A 15,271-nucleotide genomic window follows, 5' to 3' on the forward strand; every position below is an offset into this window, starting at 1 on the left:
ACAAAGCAGAGCTCCACTTTCACATCCTGGTTCTGTATGTCATCAGTTAAGGTTCAGTCTCCACAGAATGAAATTGTTAAGGAAGAATAGCCAACTCTTTATATCCTTTTTTTTTAAACAAACAGCCAAAGTCACTTTAAATGGCTCTCAAATTGCATAACCATTTACTTTTCCGAAGGCATTACATTTGCCTCAAAACTTAAAACTCATTCCTTAAGGTCTATTTCAACCTATGTAACTTAGTTTAAAGATTCTCCTGTAGATGACATCTATGCAGAAGTAACATGGTTAATGCACATTTTTATCAAGAACTATAAACTTGGCCTTGTATCATGGTCCAGAGCTGCCTTTGGTTTGACCATTCTCAGAGGTATCTTGCCTTGGTGATAACTGAGAAGAAATTAGCTGGGGATTCCGTCCCAATCATTGAGACACACAAGAGGAGAAAATACAAAGTACGAAAGCTATGCATGTAACTTAACAATAAATCTTTCTTGTCACACTCCATCCATGTTGATGTCCTGACCTATCCTATCCACCACCTGCCTACTAAATTGTCACCTTTTTTTCTGGAGGTGTTTGGTAGACCTGATCCTGAAGCTTTTCTCTATAATACCTCATTTTGTCCAGTACCTTGGTACCCTATAAAGAGCAAACTCAGTCTGTAGGACCACTTGGCATTATGGGAGGCTTGAATGATGGAGAATCTGAATTAGAAGTTGCTAGCTTGAATCCACCTTGAAGGCAGATGTCCCTCTCTATCGGTCTTGAAGGTTGGGTTAATAAGGATCTGTCATTATGGTAAGCACATAACTTTTGTTTAGTTGTTTTCTACTTAACTGAGTCTCATAACCTTGCCATGTTCCTGTAGTTTACATTTCATTGTGTTGCAACTAGTTGTTTTACAAATGATGTGCTTTCAGTTTTGATTTGTTAGACTTGGAGGAGGAAGAAATCTGAATTTTAATTTTGTTTTCCCCCTTTTTCTCTGAGATTGTGCACCCTTGTGGTTGATGTAGATAGAGATGAGGAAATGTAGGGGCTTACAATCCCCATCCAGTGAGGGCAGGGGTGGTGCAGGGGATTTACCCTGCAAAAAGAGTTGCTTAGGAGTGTGTGCAGTATTTTCAGTGATGCTGATTTGGATATTGGATTTATTAGTAATTTCAAAGTCATTTATTTATTTACTTTTATCAAAGCTGAACCTAAAGTAGCAGTCTGTAGTTCAGAACTTTAAGTGGCATTTCAAGAAACCGTAGTGATTGACTTTACTTTCTAATAACAATTTTTTGTTTTCTGGGGAGTGTGTCTATCTTTGTACTGTGGGCTGGTGCTAGCATGTAACACTGGTTTGTACTGTCCCTAGCTGCAACACTGTTCAAGTGGAAGAATTCCCACGTAATACAATATATTAGCATCAGTTGAGTTAGTCCTGCCATTGGTATATGTTGCAAGGTCCTCTTGAGTATTTTATATACTGTGTTTGCTTTTATATAGTAATACATTTCATTTTTAAGTTGTACTGAAAGTAATTTCTTGCCCTGCAGTTTAGTTAACTGTAGTTCTTTTTTTTTAAAGTTCATCAGTTAATTGTGAATTGATTCCATTTCATTTAATTTCTAATTTTTATTGTATTATTTTAACTCAGAACATCCCACACACCAGCATCACAATTTGCTGTTTTCCACAAATAAGTAAAGAATATGATCATTTTTAGTAATTTTATAAATCTCTGATCACCTTGTTTTTTTCTTTCATTTGTTTAGCTGATTCTGTAAATATTAAAATTTTGAATGCCGGAGCTTGGTCTCGAAGCTCTGAAAAAGTGTTTGTATCGCTACCAACTGAACTGGAAGACCTTATTCCAGAGGTGGAAGAATTCTATAAAAAGAATCATAGTGGCAGAAAGTTGCACTGGCATCACCTTATGTCAAATGGAATTGTATGTATGCTTTTAAAAAGCTTTGTTTCCTAGAACGCCATGTTACGTTATAGAGCTACATGTTCATCTTTTTCCTATGATCTGTATTTGCTTCTTGGTATTTTTCTAAAGAATATAGTTGCAGGCCATAGTAAATCCATGATGAAAGATTAAAAGGAATGATGCCAATAACTTTGATTATATGCCTGATAATTTGTGTAATTTAATGTTGACTTTGAGTAACATCTTGCAGTTAAAAAAAATATGCCCCATATTGTTTGTTTAAAAAGTTATCTGAAATACCCGATGCGTGTATTATAAGCCTGGATGTGTGTTTAATGTGCATCACACACCTCAGAATTTCTAGCTGCACATACAAAACCATAAAGTTGCATATTTTTAATAGGACATTACAGTAGTTACCTTAGTGCTTTATTCTGTGTACTGTTAAATCATATTAAAGTAGGTATCATTCTATAAACTGTGGACATCAATGGATTTTATACCCTGCCTAGTCTAGGTAGCATCAGAAAGCCATTCTTAAACTACACTAGTTTATCCCTGACTACTAAGAGTAAATTGTTTTGAGCTACCTTTTTCCCAACTATGTAGTATGTCAGTGTTTGGCTTTTTCTGTCACTTAGTTACGACTCTGTTTCCTCTAAAATCATAAATGCCATCTCAGTAGCTGTAAAATACAAAGTTGTTAATATTGCTATGTCTAATGACATCAGGCAGGTGAAACTAGATTTTGCTTCCTCTGGTCTTTATTAACGTGATAAAATTGTATGTAAATTTCTTTTAGAACAGCACTGATGTCGAAATGTTAATAGTTTAGCATTAGATAACTTTCTATTATGTATTACTTGGTACATTTTTATATTGAATTCTAAGTGCTTCCAAGAGGTAGATTTTACTGAGATATTTTTATGGTTTTTATTAGCCATTCTGTCATAAACAGTTTGTATTAACAGATAACATCGAGTTGAGTAGGAGATATGAAACATCAGCAGAAATAACTTGAAGCAAGTTTATTATAAAGTGTTTACAAGTTAGCACGGTTTAGTATGAGCTCTGCCTTTCTGTTATGAAATATCTATAAGCAGTCTCAGAAGGCAATTCCTGGAGGTGACAGGAATGGAATTCTGTCAGTGGCAAAGCTTTTGTTTGTCATATGACAATAGTCTTGCAAAAACTTCTGATAAGGCACATTTGTATGCAGTATGTCCTGAGTAGAGAACTCTGCCAGATAATAGAATCCTGGTCTTTTATACCATCATATCTGCACAATTAAGTATGTTAAGTTGTCAATCTTGCCTTCATTCTTGCTGGATGGGGTTCGGAGCCGAACCTCGGCTCCGACTCTGCCTATTACTAAAGCTCGAGAGCTATTTTTACCAGCTCGAGGCTATCCTATGTCCCATAATGCTAGGCGTCATATACCCAGATCTCGTTTGCCGCTTCAGCTACGAGGTGGCGTTTTTCACCGGGTCCAGGTCGTATTAAAAAATTTTTATATTTGCAGTTAGTTTTTGTAATTTTTCTCTTAGTAGTTTTTGCCCTAGTAGTGTTAGTAGTATACCGGCTAGTTTTCCCCTCCTTTTCTTAGTAGATGTCCTTCATGGATGCATCTGCAGTCATAACAAGTGGGTTGTCCTGTCGTCAGGCAGCCCTGCAGTCGGCCGGATTCCAAAGTCCGGGTCCGGCTTCGGCTGATGTCGCACTTCACCCGACGTCATCTCTGTTGGTCTTCGGGTATATAAGCATCAGCCGACGCCATTTTCCTCAGTCGCAAGTGCCGGTCGGTCGGATCCAGAGATTACTTCTACCGAATACTACTTCGAAGACTTCTAAAAGCTAAGTACCCCGTTGGGGACTCTTTCTTGCCTCAGCCGATGTCAGAAAAAGTTAACAATTGTTTAACCTGTGGGAAACAAATACCTCATAAAGATTTCCACTCTTACTGTCTGCCTTGTTTAGGCCCAGCCCATGACGTAGCAGCCTGTTCGGCCTGTGCCTCTTTCAACCGACGAACGCTTAGGCGTCGGTCGGAATTTGCAGAACAGTTTTTCGGTTCTGATTTTACGTACATTATGCCGTCGGATCCTCCGACTACCCAATCTACTAAAAAACGCAAAGATAAAGTAGTTTCTTCTCTCTCTCCACCCTTAGGTGGATAGGCCTTTGGTCCTTTTCTTTAGTTGGTAGTTGGGGATTCCCTTTGAGTGTGTGTGTGGAATATTGTTCCCTTCCCTGTAGCGAAGTTTTTAAAGTAGTTGTTGCGTGGCTCTTTCCAAGGGTTTTTGAGTGTGTTTGTGCTTTGTGTGCTTGAATAGACTTTCTGTCCCGGTCCTGTGGTATCATGTCCAAGGATACCAAGGTCTCAGGATTTAAGAAGTGTGACTCGTGCTGTCAGAAGATGTCTCTGACAGGCAGTCACACTTCTTGTGTATATTGTTTGGGCCCTCTGCACCTGCAGGACTCTTGTTCTGTCTGCCATGCCTTCAGTCCAAGAGTCCTGCAGGAATGCAGAAACAAGCTCATCCTTAGAGGCTTGCTAAAGCCTGAAGGTTCTCCAATGAAGCCTCCGTCCGGTAGACCTTCTAAGCCCGCCAAACCATGTCCGGAGCCGAGCGGACCTCCTTCTATCTCGTCGGTTCTGGCCGGAACCGATGCATCGAGGCCTCAGTCGGCTCTGACTTTAGTGTCGGAGCCATCTCCAAGCCAGAAACGTTCACAATCTCCTTCCTTGGAGTTGGTGCATTCGGCTCCGAAGTCCCCTTTACTTTCAGAGCGGAGCCATAGGTCTCACTCCTCTCTGTCTTCCAGGCTGTCGGATCATGACCTCGAGAGAGTAGTCAGTAGGCTCTTAAAGTCGCAGGTGCTGGCCCAGATGTTGCATAGCCCTTCTCACCAGACAGTGGCTACCCCAACGCCTGCTCCAATTCCTCTTCTGACCCTTCCTTTGAGCTTGGAGCCGGAGGTCATCGCGGTTAGCACCGCTGGGGCGTCGGAACCGATACCACTCCTTCGTCGGCTCCGATCCCGTCCTTGGTTCCGTCCTTGGAGGGATCCGGGTGCCGAGACTCCCTCGTCGGCTCCGAGGGGGCGAGTGGCATCGGACCCTTGTCCAACCCCATTCTCCCTCTTGGAGCCTCGGCGCAGGTGAGTTCGGCCCTGACATCGACCTCAGAGCCGTCCCCCTCGGTGCCGGGGGGAGCCCGTATCTCTTCGGAGCTGGGTCCCTCTTCCCTGCCTGATAGGGGCGCCTTTGAGGTCATGAGGAGCGTGCTGGCTCCTATACCGCCGCCACAGTCGACCCCGTCGGCCCCTCCCTCTATGGTGCCTGCTTCGGCCTCTGCCATCCTCCTGACACCAAGCGTGGAGAGCCAACGCTCCAGGTAGCCCCATTGGGCATGTCCTCCTCTTCCGGGGCCTCCCTGGATCCTGCAGGGGAGCCCCCTCGAAAGAGAACATGCAAGAGGAAGCATGTGGACTCCCCTGAGTCAGTCACATCGGACACTGACCTGGATGAGTCGGAAGGGTCCCCAAGGTCCCCCTCTGAGGAGGTCTCCTTTTCTGACATCCTGGAGATTCTCACGCAGAGGGGGAACTGGTCTGCCCTCAACCCTTCCGAGGACAAGTCGGTGTACCTAGATGCGTTTGGTTCTCACCCTTCCACCTCCTGGGTGTCTCCGCCTTTCGACCCACTCATGGATGTGGTGGCTCGAAAGGCATGGATGGCTCCGAATACTATCGAACCAACTCCCCGGAGGCCTACAAAATTTATTACAGCCCCTTCTGACAGGCAGTTTCTAACTAAGGGCGTCCCTGTTGATGCCATGGTGGTGGCGGCGGCCACTAAGAAGGAGTTGGCTGACCCTTCAGTACCTGTCCATCCTCCTAATAAGGAATCTAGGACTATGGACAGGTATGGTAAGCGGATGTTTTCTTCAGCGACCTTTGCCATGCGGTCGCTGAATTATTTGTGCCATTTCACCCGTCTTCAAAGAGACCTTCTCAAAGAACTGGGTGATACCTTACAGGACCCATCAGCTGCGGGGTCTCAGGAAAAGATCAACTCCCAGCTGGCGACCCTGAACTTGATTGTCAACTCCTCCATGCGGCTCATTTCCTATGCAGCCGATGGGGCGAGTAGGGCTGCAGGCACGGGCGTTGCTCTAAGGAGACACGCCTGGATGCAGCTTTGTAACTTTGCTGACCCCTTCAAGGCGTCCTTCACTAACACCCCCTTTGATGGTTCTGCCTTGTTTGGACCTCAAGTGAAGGATATATTGACCAGCTGCGAGCAGGAAGGCAAGACTCTCTCTGCCGTGGGAGTCCATTTTTCCACTCCTTCTAGACCATACCCTAAGGGTCAGAAGAGTGGCAAAATGTGGTTCCGCAAACCTCAGGGAGTACTGCCTGACACACGTGGTGAGCTTCCCTCCAGAGGCAGAGGAGGGAACAATAATAGATGCCACCCAAGGGGCAGGGAGGGGTCTGCAGAATCAGGGTAGCAGAGAATCTTTCTCTGACAATCCCTTCCAGCACCCCTGAGGAGCTGCCCAACTGTCCACCTTCGGAGGCAGTCGGGGGAAGACTATCACTGTACCCAGAAGCCTGGCATTCCCTCACGCAAGACAAATGGGTACAGTCGATCATATCCGAGGGTTACAGAATTCCCTTTATTCACACCCCACAACAGCCAAAAGGGCCCCTTCCAGACGTTCCACCCAGTCTGAGGGATCTAGCAGCACTAGAAATTTCAAAGCTGCTAAGAAAAAGAGCTATCCAGCCATTCCCAGCAGACCAGCAAGGATCCGGAATCTACTCCAAGTTCTTTTTGGTACCAAAAAAGACAGGGGACTGGAGACCTATTTTGGATCTCAGCAGGCTGAACGAGTCTGTTCAAAGAACGAAGTTCCGGATGGTCACGCTACAGTCCATTCTACCCTTTCTGGGTCAGGACAATTGGATGTGCTCTATAGACCTTCAGGATGCGTACTACCATATCAAAATGAACAGGCACTCCAGAAGGTTTCTCCACTTCCGGCTGGTAGCCATTCACTACCAATTCAAAGCCCTGCCCTTTGGCCTCACCACAGCCCCCAGGGTGTTTACCAAATGCATGGCAGTGGTTGCGGCTCACCTGAGACGACAAGGATTCCAGGTGTTTCCATATTTTAGACGACTGGCTCCTTACTGCTACCACCAGGAGTCAACTACTCCAGTCCAGAGATTATGCTGTCCAAACTTGCAACGAGCTAGGTATCTCTATAAACTTTGAAAAGTTTGCCTTGTCGCCTTGTCAGTCCATTACCTTCATAGGTGCCGTTTTAAACACTGTGAAGCTGTCAACAAAACTGCCTTTACAAAGAGTTTCAGACATTCGCGATCATGTTCAGATCCTACTACAGGAGAGCAAAGTCCAGGCCAGATTCGTACTAAAAACCCTAGGCCTCATGGCAGCAGCAGTCACATTACTTCCCCTAGCTCGCTTTTACATGTGGATCCTGCAGTGGATGCTATTTTCCCAGTGGTCCTTTCAACAGCTTCCAATGTCGCACAGCATTCTAATCAGTCATGCAAAAGGCACCTTTCTTGGTGGTTGGCCTCCCCTCAGGTACTTCAGGGCAGAACTTTTGTCCTTCCTACTCCTGTTGCTACTGTGACAACGGATGCCTCCCTGATCGGGTGGGGGGGGGCCACTTTCAGGGCAGGACAGTCCAAGGCACATGGCAACCCTTTAAATGCCACCTGCACATAAATGTCTTGGAAATGAGAGCGGTACTTTTAGCGTTGCGGGCCCTTCAAGACTCTCTACCCACCGGGACTATTGCAATTCAGACAGACAATATATCTGTAGTGTGGTACATCAACAAGCAGGGCAGAACCAGATCCTACCCCCTATGTCGAGAAGCACTCAGACTTTGGCAGTGTGCGATCTCTTCTCAACGGTTTCTGGTAGCAACTCATATCCCCGGGAAGTCCAACGTCATAGCGGACAGGCTGAGCAGAGCCATTCTCATGCCCCACGAGTGGTCTCTCAACCTGCTAGTAGTGGAAAGAATTTTCAGAAGGTGGGGTCAGCCTTGTTGCGACTTTTTCGCAACCCCTCAAAACAGCAAGTGCCAAGACTTCTTCACCCTCTTCCCTCTCCCAGGTCTTCCCCCCAGAGATGCTCTAGTCCACGATTGGCCCTGGGGTCTTCTGTACGCTTTTCCCCCTTTTCCCTTAATTACTCAGTTAATCCAGAAAGCAACTGCTTTGAGATCCAGAATTATCCTTATTGCCCCTTACTGGCCTCAACAAATTTGGTTTCCGTTCCTGCAACGTCATCTACTGGAACAGCCCTGGCATCTGGACCCAGTGCCAGATCTTCTGACCCATCAATCGGGCGGGCTGCATCAATCTCTCAACCTCACAGCTTGGTTGCTCCACTTCCAACCCTAGCCAGGCTTCCCTTAATCTCTCATTCAGTTTGTGACATCATTCTCGCTTCTCACAAGTCTACTACCAGAAAGACTTATGCTAGCAGATGGAAGCATTTCTCTGTTTGGGCAGGGGAAAAACAAGTGGACCCTTTTACATCTCCTGTCCAAACAGTTTTAGAGTTTTTGGCAGAACTTTTTCAAATGGGTTCTTCTTCAGCCACCATCAGGGTTCAGCTGGCAGCTATTGCAAATTTCCACGTTGGCTTGTCAGAGACTAGCATTATGTCCCACAAGCTCTGCAAAGCCTTTCTAAAAGGAACCTTCTTACTTAGGCCTCCGGGAAAAGATCCTCCCCCTCTGTGGGACCTAAATTTGGTGCTGTCGTCTTTAATTCTCCCTCCTTTTGAGCTGGCGGCTTCCTGTTCCTTAAAGCTGCTCTCGTGGAAAACTCTCTTCTTAGTAGCTATCACTTCAGCAAGAAGGGTATCAGAACTTCAAGCCCTTTGTGTTCACCCTCCTTACCTTGTTTTTCACAAAGATAGAGCATCACTTAGGACTAATCCATCCTTTTTACCCAAAGTACTCTCTCAAAAAAATCTGAATCAGACCATCGATCTTCTGTCTTCTTCCCAAGTTATACCAATAGGGCTGAACGAAAGTTGCATTGTTTGGATGTTCACCATCAATTGCGCTTCTACCTGGATAGAACTAAGCAGACGAGGAAATCAGACCAGCTCTTCATCGATTACGCGGAAGGGAAGCAAGGCCTGCCTGTTTCCAAAGTAACCTTGTCCAGGTGGTTGACCTCTGTTATCATGTTGATTTACCAATTGAGGCATAAAGAGCTCCCTTCTAAGCCCAGAGCTCATTCAACCAGAGCATTAGCTTCTTCAGTAGCCTTTCAGGCAAGATTGCCAATGGATTCCATTTGTGCAGTAGCCACATGGGCATCTCCTCATACCTTCATTTCTCATTACAAGCTGGACATGGCCTCCAGAAGCAGGGCTGATTTTGGTTCCACTGTACTCAAGAGTCTGTTCCATTGAGCCTCCCGGGACCCAGGTACTAGGGACACTGTCCCATCCAGCAAGAATGAAGGCGAGATTGACAACTTAACATTGAGAAGTTATGTACTTACCATAACGTTCCATGTCTTCTTCTCACCTTCTTTCTTGCATCCCACCCTCCATCCCCCTAGCCTGGAAAGACTGAGAGAGTATCTTGTGAGATTTTTTGTCACTAGAGTTATTTCCTCAGCTAGCTCTCTTGCTTCTCTTGGTAACTCTTATAAGAGATATGTATATATTTATAAGAGCTTCTATTTATATATATATATATATATATATATATATATATATATATATATATATATATATATATATATATATTCTCTGTTGTGGTGGGACATGTATGTCCATAGTGTTAGCTATCAAACGAGATCTGGGTATATGACGCCTAGCATGATGGGACATAGGATAGCCTCGAGCCGGTAAAAATAGCTCTCGAGCTTTAGTAATAGGCCGAGTCGGAGCCGAGGTTCGGCTCCGAACCCCATCCAGCAAGAAAGAAGGCGAGAAGAAGACAACTAACATGGAACGTTATGGTAAGTACATAACTTCTCATTATTCTCCCACAAGTCACCTTTGTGCCTAAATCAAAACATTCTGGTCACACTTCTTAGTTTTCCCTCACATCTGGTATGGATCTCACATTTTCTCTAACACTTAAATACTGGAAAGAAAACTGCTTTCCAGTATACTCAGTAGTTTGTTTTCAAGACTGTTTCACTTATCTAACAACCAGGTTCAAGTACCTTCTGTAATCAGTTCCTTTCTGTGTTATGAAACACTACAGGGCACAGCTTAGTAGTTCTATAGCACTGCTAACAAAACTCAATATTAAGACTAAGTGCTGCAGTATTAACTTTAATTCTAGCAAATGTCTTGCAGTGTTAGCTTTAACTTTAATGCAGAATCATCCATGTTAGTGCTACAGAGTCATACATAATCATACTCTACTAATGAAGGGCTCATATCACATGTAGTGGAATGCTGTGTGGATCTCTGCACTCAACATTCAACTTTCTGGATTGAGACTGTTATAAGTTCATGGGTAGTTATTGGGCTAATGACCCCATGTGGCCTTTTTTAAGTCTAGTTATTCTTCTCAAGGTAATAAACCCTGTACCTTTTGTCTGCAAGGAAAGGACCTTGGCCATTATGCCAATTCCTAACCCCCAGTTCAGAAAATATACTGCTGCATTTAAATGACTTTGCAATGAAAACAAGTTAGTTGTTGTGTCTTTCGGCTTTTCCCGGTTAGGGGTCGCCACAGTGGAACTCTGGTCCGCTAATGATTGGCAGTAGATTTTTACTTGCCGAGTTGCCAGCTCTGACGCACAACCTTCAACGAAGGTATGCCCATTCACGCATGTCTCCACACATAAGACGCTCTAGCTGAGAATCGAACAGGAGAATGTCTATCTGTGAGGTGACAACGCTACCGCAGCACCACCACCGCAGCCTAATGTAAACAACTTAGTAAAATACAAAAAAAGGCAGTTTTGAAATATATGGAGTTGATCAGTGCTAGCATTAACAAACTAAAAGATCCCAAGGTACTTAACGAAAAGAGTAGTGGTCCTTTATTTAGACCTTTTATGTTATATGCATATTTAAATACGGGTCTACTTCAAATTATCAAAAACCCACTTAGCCGAATATGAAATCACAGAGATGAGATGTCCGTAACCTGATAAGACCTTATTGCTGAACCATTTCTCAGGTTAATTATCCAGCTGGCCAACATGGGGAAATTTGCCCTTTTCCCCACTGTAGTGCAATCTCAGAGTCTGATATATTTAGTACCCCCCCCCCCCACTGGGTGGGTTGAAGGTAGTCCAGTATGTTTCTTTGTGAAATGTTGGTCAACTGGATACTTACCCTGACAAAAGTTTTCGGCAATACGGTTATTTGTTAAAATCAGGTTTTGGACATTTTGCCTCAGTGATTTCGTTTTTGGATAAGTGGCCTTTTGTTAATTTGAAGTAGACCCATTTAAATATGTGTTAACTCATTCACTCAATGGAGCTCAGGAAGTTTCACTGTAATTTCCAATGGGTGGAGCCTAAGCCTTTTGACAGAATCAAATTATGTCCTCATATTAAGTAAATTCATATATCTGGAACCACAGAGGCTATGAAAGAGTTATAAATAAGTAATCCTTCAGTAAAAACTTTTTATAGTGGTAGTATTTTTTAGGTTCTAGGTCTTAAACTGAATTTTATAAGTCGTACACACTGTAAGTGTTACATTTGTAATATTTTATATTCAATTTATAATATCTCATCAACCACTTAAGTTACACACACACTTTCAGCAGCATGCTATTCATCTAACAGAGTTTCATATGAGGATGAGGAGTTCTGCCTGTGTTACTTGGTTGTTGAGATGTTTAGAAAAATGTGAAATTATATCTGTATACATTTTCATATTTAAGCAAACCACAGGCAATGTCAGTTTGTTCTCTTTTTTTCTTTTAAACTTTCATCTATTTCTATCTTATTTTCACTTTTATACTTTGTTCATTCTGTTTTTCTTTACAATCTAACCATAAATGTATTTTTTTGTTACATTTGTAGCATTCAAGTTCCCATTTCTTTGCTTCATGACCTGTTTTACCACATGCATAACATTTCTTTTTATCACTGTTTCTAATTAAATGTCCTCCTTTTCCACAAAAGTACATGTTTTTGGTTGCCTCCAGTATTTTACAACACCTTTGTTGCCTTCAGCATTTATAATGCATCGAATATGTATACTTTTTTTTCTTTATCCATTTTTACAATAACATTACAATCCCATCTCCCAGTCCATAAACCCGTATTCTCCTTCACTTTTGAAATGTCTATTACTTCTTTGAAAACATTTTTAAATGTTCTTGTAAAGTCTGTCTTTCATCCTGTATTTGGAATTGCACATGTATTTTCTTTTTAGTCTCTAGAAATGATGCTTTGATTTATGGATTGTTTCTCAGTCTTTTTTCATACTCACATAAACATTTTCCATGCTTTGTATGGTTTCAAAATAAATGTCAAAAAATGTCTTTGTTAATCAAAATGAAAGTTCTTACCTCTTGTGTTTTCACTCCCAAGGATAATATTAAATTGTTCCATGCCTTATATCTGTTTAGTTCCTGTCTATTTTTACTTTGTATTCTTACCACAGTTTTTCTTTTTGGTATTTTTTTACTTCTACCATTCTTGTGAACTTGCCACTGTTTCCATGAATGTTTTTTCATCTGTTTATTAACTTCTGGTCTGTCTTCCATACCTTCCTGTTGTATTTTATCAGTATCACACCACGAGACTTCATTCTCCATCTCACTTTGGTTAAGTCCTTTAATAAATCACCTTGCAGCCATCCTGATTGGTGGTTTGTAACTAAACATTCTTCACTTGACTCATTTGTGTTTTCAGGAAGCTGCTGCTGAAATACAATTTCCAAATTTTCTGCAATATCGTTCTTAAAGCTGGCATTCACTTCACTTCCACTCCCTGCAGTGAATTTTCCATCTTGCGCACAGTCCACCCAGCTGCCACTGTGGTAGGAATTGCACGTGTGCATATATTTACTGCTCCCATTTCTGCGAATACAAACCAGAATTGATCATGCAGGAAGATGTTCTTCGTGTTTCACTGTTGCAGTCATCACACTTGGGCTATCCTGCCAGGGGTAGCCCTCAGTCGGTCTGAATACCAGAGGCTTAGTATTTCTGCGTCAGTTGCTGTCGCTCCAGGACTGACGTCAGATAGTCACTGGTATAAAATCAGGCAGCCGACTCCATTACATCAGTCTTTCTTGCCGAGGAGCCCGAAGCAGAAGCAGTTTGCATGTGTGCCGGTCGGCCGCTACCTGAGTTTTCATTTCCGAATTGAAGTTTTATAAAGGTAAGTACCCCATTGGGGATCCTTTTGTCTTGCTCTAACTGATGTCAGAAAAAGTTAACAATTGTCTCTCCTGTGGAAAGCAAATACCACACCGAGACTTCCATTCTTACTGCATCACCTGTTTAGGCCCAGACCACGACGTCCCTCGCTGTCGCTTTTGTGCTTTGTTCAATGCCAGAACTATACGTCATCGGGCCCTTATTGTAGCAAAATATTTTCGATCTCAGTCCTCGTATTCCGATATGGCTTTGGTAAGCCATCCACCTACTGAGCTTCCAGAAATAGTAAAGATAAAGACAGAGACAGACCGCACAGGTCTAGAACTGCTGACGACGCTTCCGTTAAGCTAGTCGTCAATTCTCCGGTCCTCAGTGAGGTGCTTTTGCAGCCCCTGATGCCTGCTTCTGTGGATTCGCAGGCCACTACTGAGACCCATTCGGAGTCCGGTATGCCGCGAGACTCTTCGACTAAGGATCCTGCGGATGTCTGTACCTTGGATGGGTCCGGAGCCGCTGATCAGGCACCTGCTTCCAAGGAAGTTCTTTGCACTACCGATAGTCGACACAAACCGACTTTTTTCTTGTCTTCAGTTCTTTCTAAAACTATCGAGTTTCTAAGTCCCAGGGTACGAACTGAGCCTAACAAACTGACGACCCAAGCTCAGGCACCTGCTTCCATGCTTCAATCTCAAATGCTTAAAATGGCGGAAGAGCTTATTATGCTTATTAGGGAAAGCCAGGCTACCCCTTCCAAAAGAAAGAGACTTGTTCCCAATAGTTTTATCTGAACTGGAGTCCGATGACTTTGAGGTTTCTGAATATGAAGATGTGCAACCCTTCCCTGCTTATGAGGATTCTGATGCAGAGGAATCCATTCCTTCTGCCTCTCCTCCTGAGGATTTTTCATTTGGTGAAACCCTACATACATTAAGGGAGCATTTCCAATGGGAATGTCAGGGGAATCCTCAGTCAAAAAAGAGACTCTGGAATTCTTAGATTTACCACAGCACAGACCTTTAGCCATTCCTCCTGTCCTGGATGTTGTGGATGATGTTTTTATGGAATCCAGTTTGACTCCTGACACCCTTCCTCCTGCTCCCAGGAAACCTGAGAGGTACCATAGAGTCCCTGACTCTCACAAATTCCTTTTCAAAAAATCCTACTGCTGACCCAGAGATCATCTCCCAAGGACCTAAAGGAATTAAAGCAACCTCTGCTAAGAATCCCACCCCCTCAGACAGGGATTCTCAAGCTTTAGACAGGGTAAAAAAGTGTACACCTCAGCAACTCTTGCTATTAGAGCACTAAATTGTCAGTTCCACATGCTGAAATAGCAGCAGCATACCATGGAACTCCTCAAACAGAAAATATCTTCTTTTCCTGCTTGTGCAGAAAATAAAGAATTACAAGAGCTTATGCATTCTGCAAACCAAGTCACTAAGCACACCTTGCAATGTGTCTTTGACTCCCTAGAAGTGTCCTGCAGGGCAGCAGTCACTGGTTTTGTCCTTAGAAGGCATGCTTGGCTTAAGGAACAGACCTTGCCAGACCATGTCAAATCAAAATTTTTGGACGCACCATTGAACAGGACAATTTGCTGGCACCAAGGCAGAAGAGGTCTTAAAAAATATGGAAGAAAAAGCTAAATCTATGCAGACAGTTAAAGGCTTTTTACAGGTCCAGCCTCCGAGGTTCATTAGGCATTGCCCCTCCAAGCACTGGTCCTTTCTGGCCCCCCCCCAGGCCAGCTCAGCCCAGACCCAGGGGAAACAGACCCCCCCCCCCCCCAAACAGCAGTACCAGGGAATGCAGAGATCTAAGCAGTGGAGTTCCTCCTCTTCAAAAACAGGGAGTGCTAAGCCACCCCCTTATGGTAAGAACTCACAATCACTTTACACCTCCACTCCTTACCACTGCCCACCTGCTTGTGCCCCTAGGAGGAAAAATATCCTTCCAGGCAAATAAC

The 15,271-nt window shown here is 43.6% G+C and overlaps 1 protein-coding gene across 3 annotated transcripts in view; it reads left to right on the forward strand.

Moving 5' to 3' along the window:
- Nucleotides 1-15,271, forward strand: part of CUL5 (cullin 5) — a 2,346,971-nt gene that overhangs the window by 1,983,887 nt on the left and 347,813 nt on the right. For all 3 annotated transcript variants that reach the window (XM_044072614.1, XM_044072615.1, XM_044072616.1), the window contains exon 15: nucleotides 1,767-1,942. In XM_044072614.1, the coding sequence (XP_043928549.1) occupies nucleotides 1,767-1,942 (176 nt within the window). The remainder of the gene's footprint in view (nucleotides 1-1,766; nucleotides 1,943-15,271) is intronic.

This window comes from Protopterus annectens, chromosome 5.part0 (genome assembly GCF_019279795.1).
Source record: "Protopterus annectens isolate FY-2018-M chromosome 5.part0, PAN1.0, whole genome shotgun sequence".
Classification (NCBI taxonomy): Eukaryota; Metazoa; Chordata; order Ceratodontiformes; family Protopteridae; genus Protopterus; species Protopterus annectens.